Source organism: Vicugna pacos, chromosome X (genome assembly GCF_048564905.1).
Source record: "Vicugna pacos chromosome X, VicPac4, whole genome shotgun sequence".
In the NCBI taxonomy this organism is placed as follows: Eukaryota; Metazoa; Chordata; class Mammalia; order Artiodactyla; family Camelidae; genus Vicugna; species Vicugna pacos.
The window spans coordinates 27,573,484-27,591,503 of NC_133023.1; the positions used below are offsets into that span (position 1 = coordinate 27,573,484).

Consider the following 18,020-nt stretch of genomic DNA (forward strand, 5'->3'; position numbering starts at 1 on the left):
CTTGGAGAGAGCTATGTGACATTCTTCCTTAGTTGATGAGAGTACCAACAGAATAGGGAAACAAAATTGTTCTCCATTTGATTTGCATGTCTATAACTTTAGGATCTACACAGAAGTCTAGACTTGAGCCAGTCTTATTGAGAATGGGCAGGAGACAATTTTGAGAACTCTTTAGAGCTTCCAGTTTTTGCAGAAATTGATGGAAGGGCTTTGTATGGACTGTGGTCTTGGTTCAGTCAAGTTCCTTGGGCCCCTGTTGTCCTTTCAGCACTGTGCAGTTGTCCTGCATAGGGGCTCAAAGATATGGACTGGGTTTGTAATGTGGGAGCATAGTAGTGATTAGCATAAAATTCCAGGTGTGACTCACACCTGCCACTTGTTAAGCCAAAATATATAGAATTTTGAAAAATGATGAAGATGCTTTTAATCAGTCAATTCATAAGAATTTGCAAATAATAATGACCACGACCACTACTTCCACTGTTTTCAACTATTGACAACAATTCTAAGAAATGTTAAAACTTGTCTTTATATTTTGGGCTGCTTTATAGTGAAGTAATAACTTATTTATCTTGGCACTATGGGAACCTTGTAAAACAGTTGTGGTTAAGTTTTCTACAAAGATATTTAGGTTTTGAAGGGTCAGTTCTCAAAATTGCCTCCTGCCCATTCTCCATAAGACTGGCTCAAGCTAGACTTCTGTGTAGATCCTAAAGTAGATGGTCTTTAAGCTTAATCTTGAGAGATCTAGGAGCGTGCCTATCCATCAATGCCATCTTAAAATCCTGCCAGACAATGCAGGATGAGATGCCTCTGGGATTTGGGCTACCAAGCACGTTTTCCAGTTTATCTGAAGACACCTGCGATCCTGGGGATTTTACGCCGGCAGCCTCTGTTGGAGTCGCCAACTTGCGCGATTTAGGCTGCGCGCCAAAGCTGGTTGGGCTGGAGGATAGCGCGGTGTCAGGCGGTTGCCTAGCGACAGCGTCCACCCTACTCCTGGGTCAAATCCGCAACCGTTTGCCGGCTCCCTAGAGGACGGCTATGGCGACCGAGAGGAGCTCCCTCGTCGCCCGGAACTTGGAGACCCTGAAGAAGGACCTGCAGCTGCGGGTGACCCCGTCGGAGGTGAAGTTCCTGGACGCGGTGGCCGGGAAGGTCTACCGCCTCCCAGTCACCGTACAGAATCTCAGCCAATGCAGTCAGAAGATCCGGTTTCAGGAGCCTGTCAAACCACAGGTAACACCCCCAGGGGTGTTGGAAGAAGGTCCTCAGGAGGGCTGCAGATTTGAAAAAGACCCCCTACCTGGGCTTCTAACTTATCCTGGGGAGTAGGCACCCGGCTCCTGCGGGCATGCCGGCAGGATTGAACTTCCTGGGGAACGGTGATTTCGGTGTCTCTGTGAATTATGTGTGCTGGCTGGTTTGGTGGTTTGCGTCGTTGTTTTTCCTTTTTGCTTGGGGTTGGGAGACAGGGTGGAGAAAAGTTATTCTGGAGCCTCCCAATTTCTTTGGGAGTTTCGAGAGAAAGAAAGAGGATTCCGTATCTCTCTCCTCTTAACAGCCCCAAATCTATGCTTCACGATATTGTAGATTTATGACAACAGATTCTCTGTTAGCTACCCTTTGGATCATAAAGTGCCTGATTACTCCAGATACTGTAGGATAGTGGAAAGGTTTATCATTTCACATTCTAACACACATTTGTTGAGCACTGGATACGTAACAGGCAGTGGGTGTGAGGAGTGTAGGATGCAGACAGCTCTGCCCTCACACGACTTAGAAACTAATGAGGGAGTCAGTACAGGTCTGATTATCAGCAAAATTAATATTCTGAGAGGCTATCCCTATCTTCTGATTTAAAAGTTGACAGAATTTCATCTCTGTCTCACTGTTATTTTAGAGTATCTGTGTGAATGAATATTAGTTTACTATGATAACCTGCTCTCAGGGAGACGCTATAGGACAGGTGATAAGAATTTTTGATATGTAAGTAATAACTGCATTTCTTCGTAGGATAGTCTTAATGATAAATAGTATTGAATGCAGCTGGACTTCGATGTGTAGAATGAAAAGGTGTCTATGATTTGGTTAGTTAAAATCACATATATACATAGAGAAATGTACAGTAATGGTTAGAAGGGAAATGAGTAAAAGGACTTTTATGCTCTACATTTTACACTTTAAAAAGTTGATGTACTGTTTACCTACACTAAGGAGCACAAATCTTGGAGGTAAAATGATGAATTTTTATATACATATATACCTGTGTAGCCACCACTTGGATCAAATCGTAAAATATTTCCAGCACTCCAGAAGATTCCCTACAGTACCTGGAATAATCACCTCATGGAGGTGACCACTATACTGATTTGTGACAAACCAGATTAATTTTGTCAGTTCTTGAGTTTCATATAAATGGACTCTTCTTCATTGATTTTTGTATTTGCGTGTTTTAACAGTAGTAATGTGTTTATTTTGTAATAAAATAGTACGTCATAGAGACTATTAACTACTCTTTAAATCGAGAAGTACGCGGTTAGTCCAAACACTAAAATTAGAGAAAAAGTTTATTATTTCACTAACTTAATACATATTTATTGAATAATTGAATGCATATCTGAAAATACTGTCTTTTAAAACTCAAGCTGGCAAAAAATCCCAGATGTGGGCAAACACTATTTTATGGATGTTCAGGAGGCACTTGTATGTGTGGTTTTTATGTAGTCAGAAGAAGAATAATATAATTAAGTTTTATTTCAGTTTATACTTAGACCACAGGTCTTGACATTTGTTGTAGGTACACATGGCAACAGTGACACGTGGGTTGGTAGAAGAATTACCAGAGTCTGAGAAAAGTTTAGGAAAGTTTAGTATTTACGCTGCTATAGGCAACAGTGGGCCACACGGGCGAGAGGTGCCTGCTTGAGTGCCGAGGGTGGGTGTGCAGGGTCTTTTATTGCAAGGAGGGTACTGTGCACACAAGGAGTAGGGACTGCGTGATCAATTGGTGCACAGGTACCTGATTGGTTGTAAGATCTGTCAAGGACTTCTCTGAACAATAGGTTTTATGACTTTGATCAGGGCAGGATGTGAGGCCTGTTGCCTAGGGTATTGTGAGATGGGCTATCTCCTGGGGCGATGAGTTTTGTTAGGGTAAACACACATCAAGAGATAATGTTTTCTGTGTTGCAGAAATGCAGGTATGCGAAGGGTCCTGCAGTGGGGAGTGGGTGTTAAGGTGTCAATGGATCCATGCACACAAGAGAGTGGTGGGGATTTTATGACTCCAGAGAGTGCCAGGGGGCTCCACAACATTGGCAAGAGAATGGCCCTCCAGGCTTACTAGTTAGGGGTCAAAGCCATGTGCTCAGTATCAGTGTCGACTTCTCTTTGTTGCAAGACCGTGGTATGCACTCCTGGTCCTTCAGAGGCATGAAGGGAATTAGGGAAAGGATAGATGAGAAAAAAGTGTATTAACTTGTCTTTGAGGGAAAAAGAAAAAGTAAAAACAGGGTGCTATGTAACGGGCATTGTTATCAGCAGTATTGTAATTACTTAGAACATGATTCTCCTGACAGACCAGTATTTGTTTTCCACCCTGACTCAAGATCCTGCATCGCCTGTGTGTTGAGTACCTACTGTGTGCCACATGCAGTGCCATATGCCATCTCTGGGTGGCTGTTAGAAACTACTGAAGACACAATCCTTATCTTCAGTGTTGTGCTGACTCCTGTGACCTCCGGTTCAGTCAGGCCAGTGTTACTCATCATTGTCCTCTTATTTACTGTGGCTCAGACTTCCTTTTCTATTGACCCATGTTTTCACCCCACCTCTCCCTCCCCAGAATCACTGCCTTCCAAATCTCACCCATCCTTAAGGGTCAAAGTGAATTCTTATTTTCTCAAACAAGTCTTACCTCCAGATTGTTTCCTACCTGGATACCAATTGCATTTACAGGCATTCTTTATAGTTTGGACCTGTGTCCAGATGACTCCCAGTAATTGTTCCTTTTACCTCAACAGTCAGTTCAAGAGTTGGCGTGGTGCCTTACACACCTTTTCAGACCACTGAGGGAGCTCAGAAACGTAGTTTAGCCCAAATCACATGCTGCTGAAGCGCCAGTTTCCCTTCTTGAAGACAGAGCAGTTTTAAAGGTAGATGGTCATACCTGATAGGTGGGCTTCTAGCACCCAAAGACCTATGTGGGGAGTAACCTATCTCTTGTTTTCTTACTATTTAGTGATTGTTGGGAGGTGGAGAGTTGGGCTGTGGTGGTTACGAGGTATTGGAATCATTGTTTGCTGAAAGTAGGATGCTTTCAGAGCAGTGCCATCGACACATCGCACCTGTGCTTTATATCACTCATTGCTGGAAGCATTGCTTAAACTCAGTATAGCATGAAAAGCCCTGAATAATAAATTTCCACATGCCCTCCATTGTTACTGATTGAAGCTCTTGCCCAACAAGGCTAGCTTCTTAGCTGCCTGCTGAGAGAGTATTTTGCTTATTATTTTCTCTGCTTGTGCCTGAGCTATTCCTGCCCCCACAGGGAGCACCTTTTTGCTGCTTCTCCACCTTTGACATCTATCCTCTAAGCCTTGGTTAAGTGCACTCCTTTTGAGCCCACAGCCGTCATGTTCTCTCATGGATTTTCGTGATACTTACATCTGCATCACTCATATGATACTTGATTAATTCCTGTCTTACATTATTTAGTTTTCAAGGGGTCTATAGTCTGCTTCCTGTAAGAGATTGTATTTTCAGGAGAGAGACTCTAGCTGTAGGGGAAGACCTTAAGTTTTAGAGTCAGATAGATGTGTGTTTTGAATCCTCACTGAGGCTTTAGCTGCACTGGACAGGTCCCAGTTTCTCCTCTCTTTGCTGGGAGCCTTAGTATCCGCCATACAGGACTGTAGAAGTTTATTCAGTGAGCTAATAGATGTGGAAGCCTGACCCGTCAGAAGGACTCCACACACAGCAGTTCTTCTCTTTCCCCCTTCAGATTTTTCCTGGAGTCTAGCAAATGTTTTTCAAGAACAAAAGTTCTTTTTCCTCTTTGGTCTATTCCTTGTTATATTTTCTCCAAATTGGGAAGTCTAAGTCCTTATGCAAAGAGTATATAAAATGTCATACGTATTTATGTATATATCTATGCATGTATGTATATATTATGTGTATATAGATTGAGTAACACTTTCATTAGATTATTCTTCTTTTTTTTCCCCTGTATTTTAATACCTCATACTTCTAAAGGAGCCCATGAGTATTAACATATTTCTCAACTGACTGCATTTTCAGTTTCAATTCATGTACCATTAAAAGCATATCTGAAGCCTCTAGAATCTGACAGGTAAAAATACGGTCATTAAGTCTTTGCCCTTAGGGCAGGAATATTGCCTATGCCTTGATATACCTCTTGAAATAATGTACACTCCTAACCATAGTTGCTCATATTATTTTCTTATTAGCAGTTAAGATATATAGTTTGATTTTTTTTTCTTCCACTGAAGTTCAAACTGCTTTTGACCAATCTGGATAAAGCCCTTGCATCTGGCCTTCAGACGACAGCTATAGTGGAATATCATCCTAATAAAGATGAAGACACCTTCGACCAACTGCTTATTTCAGTAGGAAATAAAACACTAGAGATACCTCTAATTGGGTATGTATTCTTCATATTTCATGCTAACATTTTGAGCATTCTTCAGATAAAAAGGGTCAAAGTAATATCATATGTTCTCTCTAATAGTGCTTTTTATTTCTACAGTTTCCTTACAACTGAACTTAGGGAACAAATTTTTAGCAAATTGTGGTGTTCAGAACAAATGGAAGACAAGTTTTCTGTTGTTTTTGAAATTAAAATCACTTTAAAAAAGTTCGACAATTGCATATATTCTTTTTTCCTTGACCTCACATCCTATTTTATTTCCACCATTTTTTTTGAACCTCTTGACAGCAAGATTTATTAAAGAATGCTATTTTTACTGTCTCCACAATCTCACTTTCCATTCTCACATCAACAAACTCTAGATGAGCTGTCTTCCCCAGCTTTCCAGTGAAATGGCGCTTGCGTGTTGCCAGTCTATAGCTACCTCCTTCGTCTTCATCTTATTCCATTTCTCAGTAGTAGTAGACACAATTAACCATTGCTGCCTTTGTGGGCCACTTTATTCTCTTGACTTCCCTTCTACTATACTTCTTCAATGATTGTTCCTTCTCATCCCACTTTTCTTTCTTTTTTTAAAATTTGAATATAATTGGCATATAACATTGTGTAAGTTAAAGGTGTATATGTCGATATGATACATTTATACATTGCAATATGATTACTGCCATGAGGTTAGCTAACACCTGTATCACATTACATAGTCATCATTTCTTTTTTTGTGGTGGGAACAATTAAGGTCTAGCCTGTTAGCAACATTGAAGTTTATAGTAGATTGTTGCCTGTGATGACTATGCTGTTCATAAGCTCATTGGTACTTAGTTATCTACCAGTTCCTAGTTTGTAGCTTTAAACATTTCCCCAATTCTCCTACCCACCCAGCCTCTGGTAACCACCGTTCTACTTTCTGCTTTTATGATGAATGTATTCTTAAATGGATTATTGTGAACTCATATTCACATTTTAATTTTAAATTATGGTCATATTTACTTCATGGAATTTTAAATAATGTTGATGTTTGGCTTCAAAAAAATCAAGATAGTGTTCTTTTGAGATTGGCTGAAAAATATCGACCACTATAATGAATATAACACAGAACTAAGTAACTGATTGGGAGATTAACTTTGATACAAGTTATTTATTTGACCAGAACATTGTCCTTTTCATTCTATGCAGAAAAAAGTACAGTTCTGTTCTTTATAAAATTACGTGTTAAAGTTATTGTTAAAATTTTTAAGTATTTTTTTATGTATGATCCTTCTTTTCCCCAGCAAAATATGATTCCATTGATGTTGTTGTTTTGTTTCTGTCCATCACTATGAGAGTTAATATTGGAATATTAATATTAATATTGATTTTAGACATGTACCTTTTTATAATTTCCCTTATGTTTTTTCATTTTCATAAACTAAAGTTAGATCTGCAATTATTTTGGTTCTCCACGTTGTTAAGTTCTGCTTCAACACAACATCTCATCTGCAAATCAAACAGTTGACACGTTAGGAAAGGATTAAGCTATTGCTTTGTACCGTTGTAAGATATTTATTTAACTATCAGAGCATACCTGAGTACATGGCATTGGTGTGTTGGTCATTCTTCTACAGAATTTCCTTCAACTGTGGCCCTAAGATTGAGTTGAATTGGTAATTCATCTTGCAGAGAGTATTAGGAATCAGGAGGCACTTCTCTTGATAGGTGGCTAGATAGTTTATTGTCCTCAGAGGTCAACTATCTTGACATGTTGTATTGCATATGGGGCCAGAACAAGTTTTTTATACAGAAGAAGAGAAACCAATAGGAAAGCCAGAGAAACAGTTATATATTACCATATTACCATGCCCTTACTTCTAAGGTAAATCATAAAAATGTATATGCACATACGTACATGTGCATGTTTGTGAAGATTCTTAGGAAGTTATTCTTGGGAGGAGGGATGTAGCTAGTGTTAGAGTGCATACTTAGCATGCATGGTCCTGGGTTCAATCCCTAGTGTCTCCATTAAAGAAAAAGAAAAAATTATTCTTAAGATACACATCCACATCCAGCTCAAGAAATAGTTTGAAAAAAAAGTTCAGCTTCACATTGTATATTATTTGTATAACTAGTTCCTCTTTTAGATCCTGCATTCTTTCTCAGTGCAATTATGTATACACTAAGGTCATTGATCTTTCCTTTTCCTGTCACAAAATTAAGTTTATGAGAAGAACATAAGTATTTCTTAGAACATGCAGCATATATAAAACAGTCCTAGCTGATCTCTGGAATGTCTGTACCTATCCAAGAATACACAACCACTTATAAACACGGATCCCAGAAAGAAGGCCCAGACCACCAATGCATAAAGCATTATTTGTGAATGTTTTGTTCAGGTATTTTTGTTTATGAATTTTTGTGTGTATGTATGTATATATGATTGTGTGTGTGTGTGTATATATATATATATATATATATATATATATATATATATATATATTTATACTTTGGAGGTTGTATCCAAAGTGGAGTAAATCACTTAATTCATCTGTTTGGCACATTATCTAAGGACTCAATAGATCAGTTATTACTATATTTACTATTGATGCTATTCTTACTATTGTTAGGTTTGTAAGGGTAATGTACGTGAAGTCTAACAAAATGGATTTATGGTTAAGTTCACAAGGTTTTATCTGGATAATTCCTTAGAGAAATCATTTAAGCTTTTTAAGTCTTTGCCTTTTCAACTAAAACATAGGAGCTGTAGTACTTGCCTACCTTTCAGGAATTTTATTAGTATCAAACAGGATAATATACTTAATGGTACTTTATAAACCATAAATTATTTATCTATCTATCTTATCTATCTATCTATCTATCTTATCTATCTATATCCATCCTTATGAGATGTGTATGTACGATTAGAATGGGTTTTTAAAATGCATATGAAAGCATATGTTAAAGATATGCTACAGTGAGCCCTTTAGAGACACATATGAAAAATCAGTTGTATCCTTTTCCTCTTAGACCTTGTTTTAGCCCCCAAAAGGTATTTTATCTTATCACATCTGCTTTTATTTCATCAGATTTGGCATCATCCAAACTACTTTGTTAAGATCAGTCCCACCCTTTTTGAGGAGGGACAAAAGAATGTATTATAGGCTTAGGTGGAGATTCCAAAACAGAGTTCCATATAGGTTTTGATGTACAAAAATACTGATTGAGATATGTAGGTAGATTCTCAAAGTGAGTACTTGGGAGGGTATACCGTGTACTTATGCGTGAAGTCTGATTTCTTTGTTTAAAATGTCTCATCTTTTTTTTTTAAAGAGTTTATAGGTTTTTATTTAAAAATATTTTTAGGGGGGTAGGCAATTAGATTTATTTATTCATTTATTTATTTTTAAATGGAGGTACTGGGGATTGAACCCAAGACCTTGTGCATGCTAAGCACGTGCTCTACCACTGAGTTATACCCTCCCCACCTCATTACCTTTTTTCATGTCTTTATTTCACAGTTCCTTTTACTGACAGATGTGCCACTGGTAGACCTGTAAGGAAACTGAATTATCTTCTAAGAAGTTAAGATTAAAATGTCTGTGTATGTCCTCCTGTAGATTTAACTATGAGGTTATAATTGTTAAAATTCATGATATGGTTCTATTTTCTCCTCCTTTAGGTTGATTCCATCCTGTCAACTGGAAATTGAGTCAGAAGTTAATTTTGGGATTTTGGTTGCCAATAATAAAGTACATTGTAAAGAGATTAACATCGTTAACCATGGCACAGTGCCAGGTAAGTACTTTCTGTCATATAAATTATTTTACTCTTTTGGAAGAAAATTAGTATTATTTGAAATGTACACCTTGTATAATTAATAGATTCTCTGATTCACACCACTCCCCACCCCCAAAATGATGTCTATCATTTGAGACAGCTCAACACTGAAAGTCCTTAAATAAGATGACTGTAGAAGACTGATAGGCAATTTCAGGAAAGATGATTCCACCTGCTTATGATTCTTATTAACACTACCTGACTCTCAGATGATTGATGATCTCCCTGAGGATAGAAGGTAAGATGGTGTCATGGAAGTGACATAGTCCTTAGTTATCCAGCGATAGAATCAGGGCCCAGTGCCTTACTAGCTGTGTGATCTGGGGCAAGTATCTTTAAGGACATTGAACTTCGGATTCCTCATTTATAAATTGTGGCTAATAAAATGTACTGTGGTTAATTATGTATGTACTTAAGATTATAATATGGTACGTATCACAGGCACTCAATAAATACTTGTTCTTTTTCTCTGTCACATTCAACTTTGAATTCATACGATGATGCCTAAAAGGCTCTTACTTTTTGTTGAAAGAATAAGTGTCTCAATCTCTCTACTCCAGACTGGATTATTTCTAGAGATTCTTACTGTGTCCAAAGAGTTTCCATAAAAGCATAGGGTGTGTGTGTGCACATGTGTGCACATGCATGCACACTCTTCATTGATAGTATACAGTAGGCGTAAAATCACGTATCCTTGCATTCTCTTGATTGGATGGTCCACATCTGGGATGGCAAGACTAATATTTCTGCCAAGCTGAGATGAGAACTAGCTCCACACAGGGAGGGCATTTCTCAATGAGACTGCTTGTTGGATACATAGAACAGGTCTTAAATCCAAACTAGTTTGTACACTAAGTGAGGATGTTCTTTGGGGCTGCTTGAATGGACAGTGGGAATTATTAAAACAGAGGCAGTCTGTCATTTTACTGATTTTCTTCCTGGGGTATGAATAAATAAAACTGAAAATTGTCCCTCCTTGAATGTTGCTTGTTTCACTTGGCATGCTTTGGTTTTTAAATTATTGAATTTCTGATGCCTGTGGGGCTGTGGAATTTTAAGCTCATTTGTGGTCTGACTTTAATATTAAGGATAAAGTCCTTTCTGGTGAGTGACGATGGGCTGTACGGTCCTTTAGGTTCTCTGCTTGTATTTTAGAGCAGTGATATACGTGATTGAGAGAATTTTATTTGTATTATTTTACTTTCTAAAATCTCTCTTAAGTGTTGTCCATTCCAAATCCTTCAAAGTTTTGTTCATATCTTGCCTTTATTCTAAAGTCTCACCCCAGTGTATAGTTTTACTACATATAAAAGTTATCTCTAAGTAAAACAAAAATGGTTTTAATTTTAATTGAATATTTAATATTATTTTACTTAATAAAATTAAGCCTCAGACCTTGGTCAATACCTTTCAGAAAAAGTAATCCACATTAAATTTTAGTATTGTATTAATATTTTGTGTGCATAGTATTTGTAGTGAATACTGTACTTGGTAAATTATAATTGAGTACTGTTAAATGTTTGTTACTATTATGTTACAAAGTGAAACAAATTGTCATCTATGAAACACATTTTCTTAGTGTTAATTTTGTCCCTCATTCCTGAAGTTGAATGCTGTTATTTTTTCCACCCTTAACCAAAATTGATTGTATGTTTTATATTCACAGTAGCAAGTGCCTGTAAAGTGTCATAAAGTCCTCATAACCCACAAACATAATATATAAATATTCACAAGAACAATAATGTATTTTCATGAAGAAAAACACTTATGCAGAAAATAGATTCAGTGACCAAAGATGATTTTAATAAAATTTTCAAAAAGGATTTTATGTGAGATATTTTATAGTTTTAGAGTCAAAGATCATATTTACCATTGTATATGTATACTTAATAGGGCATTTAAAAGCCACACTCAGCAGATTCATGTTTTGTACAGCTTTATTTTCTCTCTCTGCTAGTGTTGCTGAGGTTATTCTCTTCTGTTTCGTAGATCGCAGAGAATATCTACATAACAACTTCATGATGTTTTATTTTAATAGTCTATTATGGAGTAACCATCCATGGATTTAGCTGAACGTTGTTGAATACATTTGTTTTCTTACACAAAGAATGTCTCCTAAGTTTACAAAGTAGTACTTGTCTTTTCATTTTGAAGAGACATGGTTCGGTCTTTAAAATGTTTCTAATATTAGTGTTTTGTGAGCTGGTGAACTCCATGTTCTCTTTCATGATTTTATTGTTTCCCAGTATTTTATCATTAAAAATTGAAAAAACATTATTTGAACATGCCTTGAATTACAATCATTTCCCTCTTCCCCTCAGTATTCTTAAATATTTGAGTATTTTTCTGCTACAGCATTACAATGAAGAATAGTCTCTAAAGTCCCTAGTGTGATCTTTACATACCATTTCTGGGTTTGAACAGCTACCTTTTATCATCCCTCAGATTTATTTCCAGTGTTTTGCCCTAAACATGTGACCTTTCTCTTGCTCTTAATGCCCGCTGTCCCTCTTCCCCCGATCATCAGCATCCTCTCTCTACTTCACTGTCTAGAAAAGTCTGGCATCATCTGTAAGTCAGGAAATTTGCTAAAATGGACCAAAACCAGAAGTAGTCCTTGAGATCCTCCCTGACTACCCAGAGAAGCACCCACTACTTATTCTCAGTGCTTTTTGTTTGTTTGTTTTCAGTTTTGTTTTATTGGGAACTGATGTCATGGAATGTCAACATAATTTTCATGTGTAACACAATGTTGGGGATATAACAGTCATTCAGTAAGCCTTTGTTTAATCAACAATCTCTTAGTTTCCAAGAAGAACCATTAAGTTTTCAATGAAAGGTGATTGAACTCAGAAGTAACCTGTTTAATCCCATGTGAGCATTCTGAAGTCTCCAAAACTTAATCATTTGGAGATATGTGGAGACTGGTACATCCTTGATATGCCTTGATATGACCCAAGGAAACATAAAAAATAAAAAGCATGCATAAGAAGTAACGATGGCCTTGGGTAGGTGACTTGATTTTCAGTAGAATCCTATTAAACCACAGACTGTGGGCCCTGACTTGATCTTAGAAATACTTTTACACAAAAATCTAATTGTTTCTAAAAGTATTTTGGGGAAGTAAAGGCAAAGTGACAATGACTACTTCACCACTCAGTGCCTAAGTTGCTTTTCTAGAGAAGGTAGAACAATTCAGATTAAAAAAACACAGGTTTGTGCAAAGAATCCTTCATCTTAGCCACAGCTATGGGTGCCCTCACATCCCACGTGCTCTCCTAAGTGTCTTCAGCAGACAAGTCTTTTTATTTGACGTGGCTTATTAACTACATTTGACACAGTTGGCCACAGCTGTTGTCTTGAAAATTTAAAGAAAAAAACCCAAACTTTGGCCTTCTATGACCTATCGCTCTTCTATATGAAATAGTGGTTAATAATAGCTTAAGTCTTGAAGTGAGGTCTTTCAGGGCCCAAATCTTGCTTGCAATATTAACTGGCTGGGAGGCCAGGCAAGGAATTTACATTTCTCAAACATTCATTGCCTCATTTATACATTAGAAATAAACATAGTGCCTTCCTCCCATACTTGTGATGATGAATAAAATGCTTAATTATAACAATCTTTGACGTATATTAAGTGTTCAGTAAGTATTCACTATTGATGTTAGAATTACTCTTTTTCTCCACCTCTTTTATTCTCTTTTGTAGAGTGCTGTCCTTTTTTTCAGTACATTAAAAGTGAATCCTTAGGATTTGTCCTGGACACTCATGTTTCCTCAGTCAACCTGGCTCAAAGTGGTTACAGTAGAGGAACTATTTCACTGACTCAGCCTTAACTGAACTCATAGAGTTTTCTTTTTCTGGAGAATTGAGTCAATAATATTTATTTATAATGGATTTAATTGTACCAATTTTTGTTTTATTTTATGGCAGAAAATAATAAACTTTAAATATATCATTAACATGTCTCTAAAGTGATTGGATTAACAAATTGTGTTACTGTAAATTTGTCTTTTTCATCAGATCATCTCTGTACTTAGTTTTATCGTCTTTTTATATTCTGAGTAACTTTATTATGCTAATATTTTATTCTCCTAAGTTAAATGAATAATTTTGGAAAATGTTATCAAATGTGAGTTAAAAATGGTGAATTGGGAATTTTCAAGGTGATTTATTTTGGCAGCATGCTCATTTGTGTTCATATTGTATAATGATCTTAAAGAATCTCAGGACTGGCTACTTCCCATTTGTTGGACATTTTGAGCACTGCTTGGTGCCACGTACTATGTGGGGTACCAGGACCACAGGGATGAAGAAGAGTATCTGATCTCAAGGATTGCATGCTCTAATAGTGGCCCCAAACATTACCATAAATTATGGGCCAATTCTGCTTTCAGAATAAGAAATTTTTGTAGCTTTCTTCTCATATGCTATTTGGTTCTAGAAATCCATTCCTTTAGCCCTTTCCTTGTGTGAATTGCATTACTTCATCTCTAGAGAAATGGCAGTGGCTTTAAGTATGAGCCCTGTGGTCAGGAACATCCAAGAGAAAATCCCATCTCTGTTAGTTACTAGCTGCAGTGGTCAGCTGTTGCTATGTAACAAACCACTCTATGATTCTGTATCTAAAAAAAGCAATTAGTTTTTAATTATTCATTTGTATGCAGATTAGCTAGAACTTGATGGATCTAAGCTGGTCTTATCTGGGTGGCTCTGCTTAAAGCTGAGGCAGCTGGGGCTGTTCTGTTACTGCAGGCCTGTGAGCTGGTGGCTCTGCTCCGCAATTGCTCATTCTGGGGCACAGGCCAAAGGGAAAGCAGCTACTTAAGAGAAACACTTTCCATGATAGAAGTGCAAGGGAACACCTGGAGTTGGAGCTGGCCTGTTGTCACTCTAATCCCATGCTATTGGCCAAAGCAAATCACATGATCAAACTCAAAGTCAAGGGGTAGGAAAACATACCTTAGTCCCTGGGAGGGTAACAGTAAGGATGCAGAGAAGGGTGAAGATTTGGGGTTGACAGTCTAATCTACCACAGTCTTTGGACAAGTCACTCAACCTTTCTAAACTTCTATTTCCTTGTTTATAAAATGGTGTTCATGATTGAACCTATATCATAGATTTCATTATGAGGATTAAATAGAATAACATATGCACAGTTCTTAGTGTAAGTATTTGAACACAGTAAGCAGACAATATATTGTAGCTATTGATGAGGGTTGAATCCTAGCAGTAGGTTCACATTTGTTGGATGACTCCAGAGACTGGACTTAGGATCAAAACTGTGATTCTTGGTCCATAGTAGACCATATCCTCTGTAATGTGTGTCTGTCTCCTACTAAGAGTGTGAATGTAACACTGTAATGATCCAAATGTAAACCATCTACTTTTGTTCTCCTCAGGTATGTTTAAAACAGAATACCAAGGACAATTACCCATTGTCTTTTTTCCAAGTAATGGTATTGTGCAACCCAAGTCATCAATGGTTATTAAAGTGGATTTCTGTGCAGACCAGCCCATAATTGTAAATGAAGTGGCAAAGTGAGTGTATACTATGGTTCTTAATTCTAGTATAGCAGTTAATACTTTTCTGTTTCACTTTTCATCTATGCCTTTTGTCTTTGAATATATGTTAGCTTCTTTGTTTTTCAGTCAGCATTTGTCTCTACTGTTTGCCAAGCCCTTGGGATTCAAAAATGGGAAGAACTGGAAGATGGCATATGGGTCCACATAATGGGAACTCCTAGTTTAGATTTTGTGGAGGGGAGGGATTGGATCAAGAAAGGGCTCCACCAAGGAGGTGATAATAGAACCAAACACTTGTAGGTGAATAGGAATTAGCCAGGCAAAGAGCAGTAATGTGACTTGGGCTGAGTGTGTGTGTGTGTGTGTGTGTTTGTGTGGGGCCAGTGTTTTGGTGGTGGGAGTGGGTTGGAGGAGTGATTTCAGGCAAAGCAAACAGAATTGAATTCCTAGAGGTAAATAGACAGTGTTACATACCATGAGATCTGAGGCAATGAAGAGGCAGAGAGATGGAATGGAGGTGAGGAGTGATGAGAGATGGGACCAGAAGAACAGAATGGTGCAGAGTTCCAGTTAAGGACCTCATAGGACATCATTTTTGCATGCTGTATATCTCAGTTCATTAGTAGGATGTGCAATCACTTTGATGCATCACCACCAGTATTGACACAGTGAAATAGAAAATATCAGAATGCACCTCACATAGTAAGGACAAATGTTGTTTTGTAAAACTTGTTTCGGGTGTGCGCGGTGTGTGCGTGTGTGTACTACGTTGCAATATACAATACATTTCTTACTGAAAGTCATAGCCAAAAAATATTTGAGAAACAGTTGTGAGCCCTGATAGGAACTTAAGTTTTATTGTAAAGGCTCTGGAATCTTAGGAACGGTTTAAGATGGGAGTGTCTTGATTAGTTTGCAGTTTAGAAAGGATATGTTAATAGCAGTGTACAAAACAAATTAAGGAGTACAGATGTGAAGTGGGTATCCAGACTGGAAACTATAATAGTAAAGCAGAAAAGACATGATAAATTGGGAGTATGGCGGGAAGTGTTCAGATTGGAGGTACATTATGCAGGTAGATTTTACTAGATTTAGTGACTGGTTATAGAAAGGGCAGGTCAGAGGAGGTTCAGGTCTTGGGAGAAGGTCCTGAGTTCAGTTTTGGAATGTTGAAATTGATTTGTGATTTGCTTTGCAGAATCCTAAGATACTTTACTGTATAAGGAATTGAGGAGTTAGGGTGGAGATGAGGTTGGCTGATGGACTTGGGGAAGTGGGATCAGAATTCCAGAACTAGAGGAAACCATATAAATTATCCCATCTAACTCTAGTCTTTACAGAATGATTGGTTATATGGACATATCAGTAAGTTCTTTTGGGGGTCACTTCATGCAATTGTTTTCCATCTTTGTTGTTTCCTGGGGGCAATGAATTAGGTGGTACATATGCCATTCAACTGTGCAGATTCAGACAGACAGAAGGACGTGACAGTCTCTGGCATATCTGTGAAAGGAATTGCTCTTAGGCCTTTGAATTTTAATTATAATGTGATTTTGTAAAATTTCTGTTTATATAAACATTTAGGAGATAAGTAATGTATATAGAGTTCTAATTAAAATATATGTGTATAATTCATTATCTTGTAGAGTGAGTTTGCAAGATCGTCCAGATGTATTCTTAAATATCAAAGCTCATGTGGTTGAGCAGATTATTGAACTATTAAACATGAGTAATGGTGCAAAGTTGAAATGCATAAGATTTGGTTCTGTTTTCTTTGGAGCTTCAAAGATTGAACAAGCACTTCTGTACAATAATAGCCCAGAACCCATAAACTGGGTAGCCATAATGCAAGATGATTCAGTTGGAGAAGAATTGGTAAGTAAATAGTACAGCAGAGATTATGTTCTGAAACAGATTGTTTTGAACTGATTAATAACCAACAAGCCTGTTAATTATTCTAAATAGGTTTTAACATGAAGATAGATACAATTGCATTTCATGTGTCTTCAAGGGTGACCTCAAAAAATTCAGTAAATTAAGCTAACCTTGATAGTAATCTATATTTGAAGTAAACCAGGTAAGTACTACTTAAAGATGAGAGGCTAATTGTGGGGGTTTCTGTTCTAATCAATTTTTCAATAGTTCTTTAAATTTTATGGTGTGCCTTGATCAAATTTATGTATGTTACTTTAAGGACATATTTTCTATATCTGGATTCTGGAAATTCAATAATTATTTTATGACCTCATCTTAAAATATTTTATTGTGTTTGTGTTTTGCCTTGATACTCTTTGATTTCTGATTTTCTATTACAGGGTACAAATACTCGACAAAAAACAGTTGTTGCTTTAAATAATCTTACCTACTTAAGGAAAATAAAGGACATAGATGTTACCACTTTTATCTCCTGTGTTCCTAATGAAGGAAGGTTACTACCTTATCAAAAGATTATAATTACATTTTGTTTCAGCCCAAAGTAAGCAAAAATTAATTCCATTGTGATGTTACTTATTGATGTAAAGTACATTAACCATACATTTGTCAGACTGATTTTAATAGTAAAAAATGTCAAAAGGCACAAATCGGATTTTTCTTACTATGATTCTAAGTATTTATAACATGGTTAATATAATTTCCAGTATCTAAAATATGTTTCTAAATAATTCATGTTAAATTAAAAATCTCTCCAGATCTTGTGGAAATGAGGTGATGGAAGTGGGAGTTTGGGGTTGTTTTGGATTGTGGCCGCAAACCAGTCTGTTCATCCAGGACCCCACTGTCCCTACAGAAATAGTCAGCTGACGGCCAGTGGCATGCAGTGTGTTTTCAGTGCCTCCAGAGAGGATGCAGTGCTCCTCCCAGGGCCAAATGCTTACTGACTATCATGAATATTCAACCTATAGCAGCTGCTGGAATCAACCACACTTGCTGTAATTCATACAGACATTTAGGACTTTTGCCAATGTATATATTTCTGTATACTTGGTTTGATTATTTAGTTTGAAAATATATTTGG

At 37.1% G+C, this 18,020-nt stretch overlaps 1 protein-coding gene across 1 annotated transcript in view; it reads left to right on the forward strand.

Annotated features, from left to right (window-relative positions):
• The first annotated feature begins 1,044 nt into the window (after positions 1 to 1,044).
• The window catches only part of CFAP47 (cilia and flagella associated protein 47), a 421,952-nt gene continuing 404,976 nt past the window's right edge, over positions 1,045 to 18,020 (forward strand). The window contains exons 1-6 of the mRNA XM_072956043.1: positions 1,045 to 1,239; positions 5,514 to 5,665; positions 9,321 to 9,436; positions 14,881 to 15,019; positions 16,651 to 16,879; positions 17,320 to 17,480. Of these exons, the coding sequence (XP_072812144.1) occupies positions 1,045 to 1,239; positions 5,514 to 5,665; positions 9,321 to 9,436; positions 14,881 to 15,019; positions 16,651 to 16,879; positions 17,320 to 17,480 (992 nt within the window). The remainder of the gene's footprint in view (positions 1,240 to 5,513; positions 5,666 to 9,320; positions 9,437 to 14,880; positions 15,020 to 16,650; positions 16,880 to 17,319; positions 17,481 to 18,020) is intronic.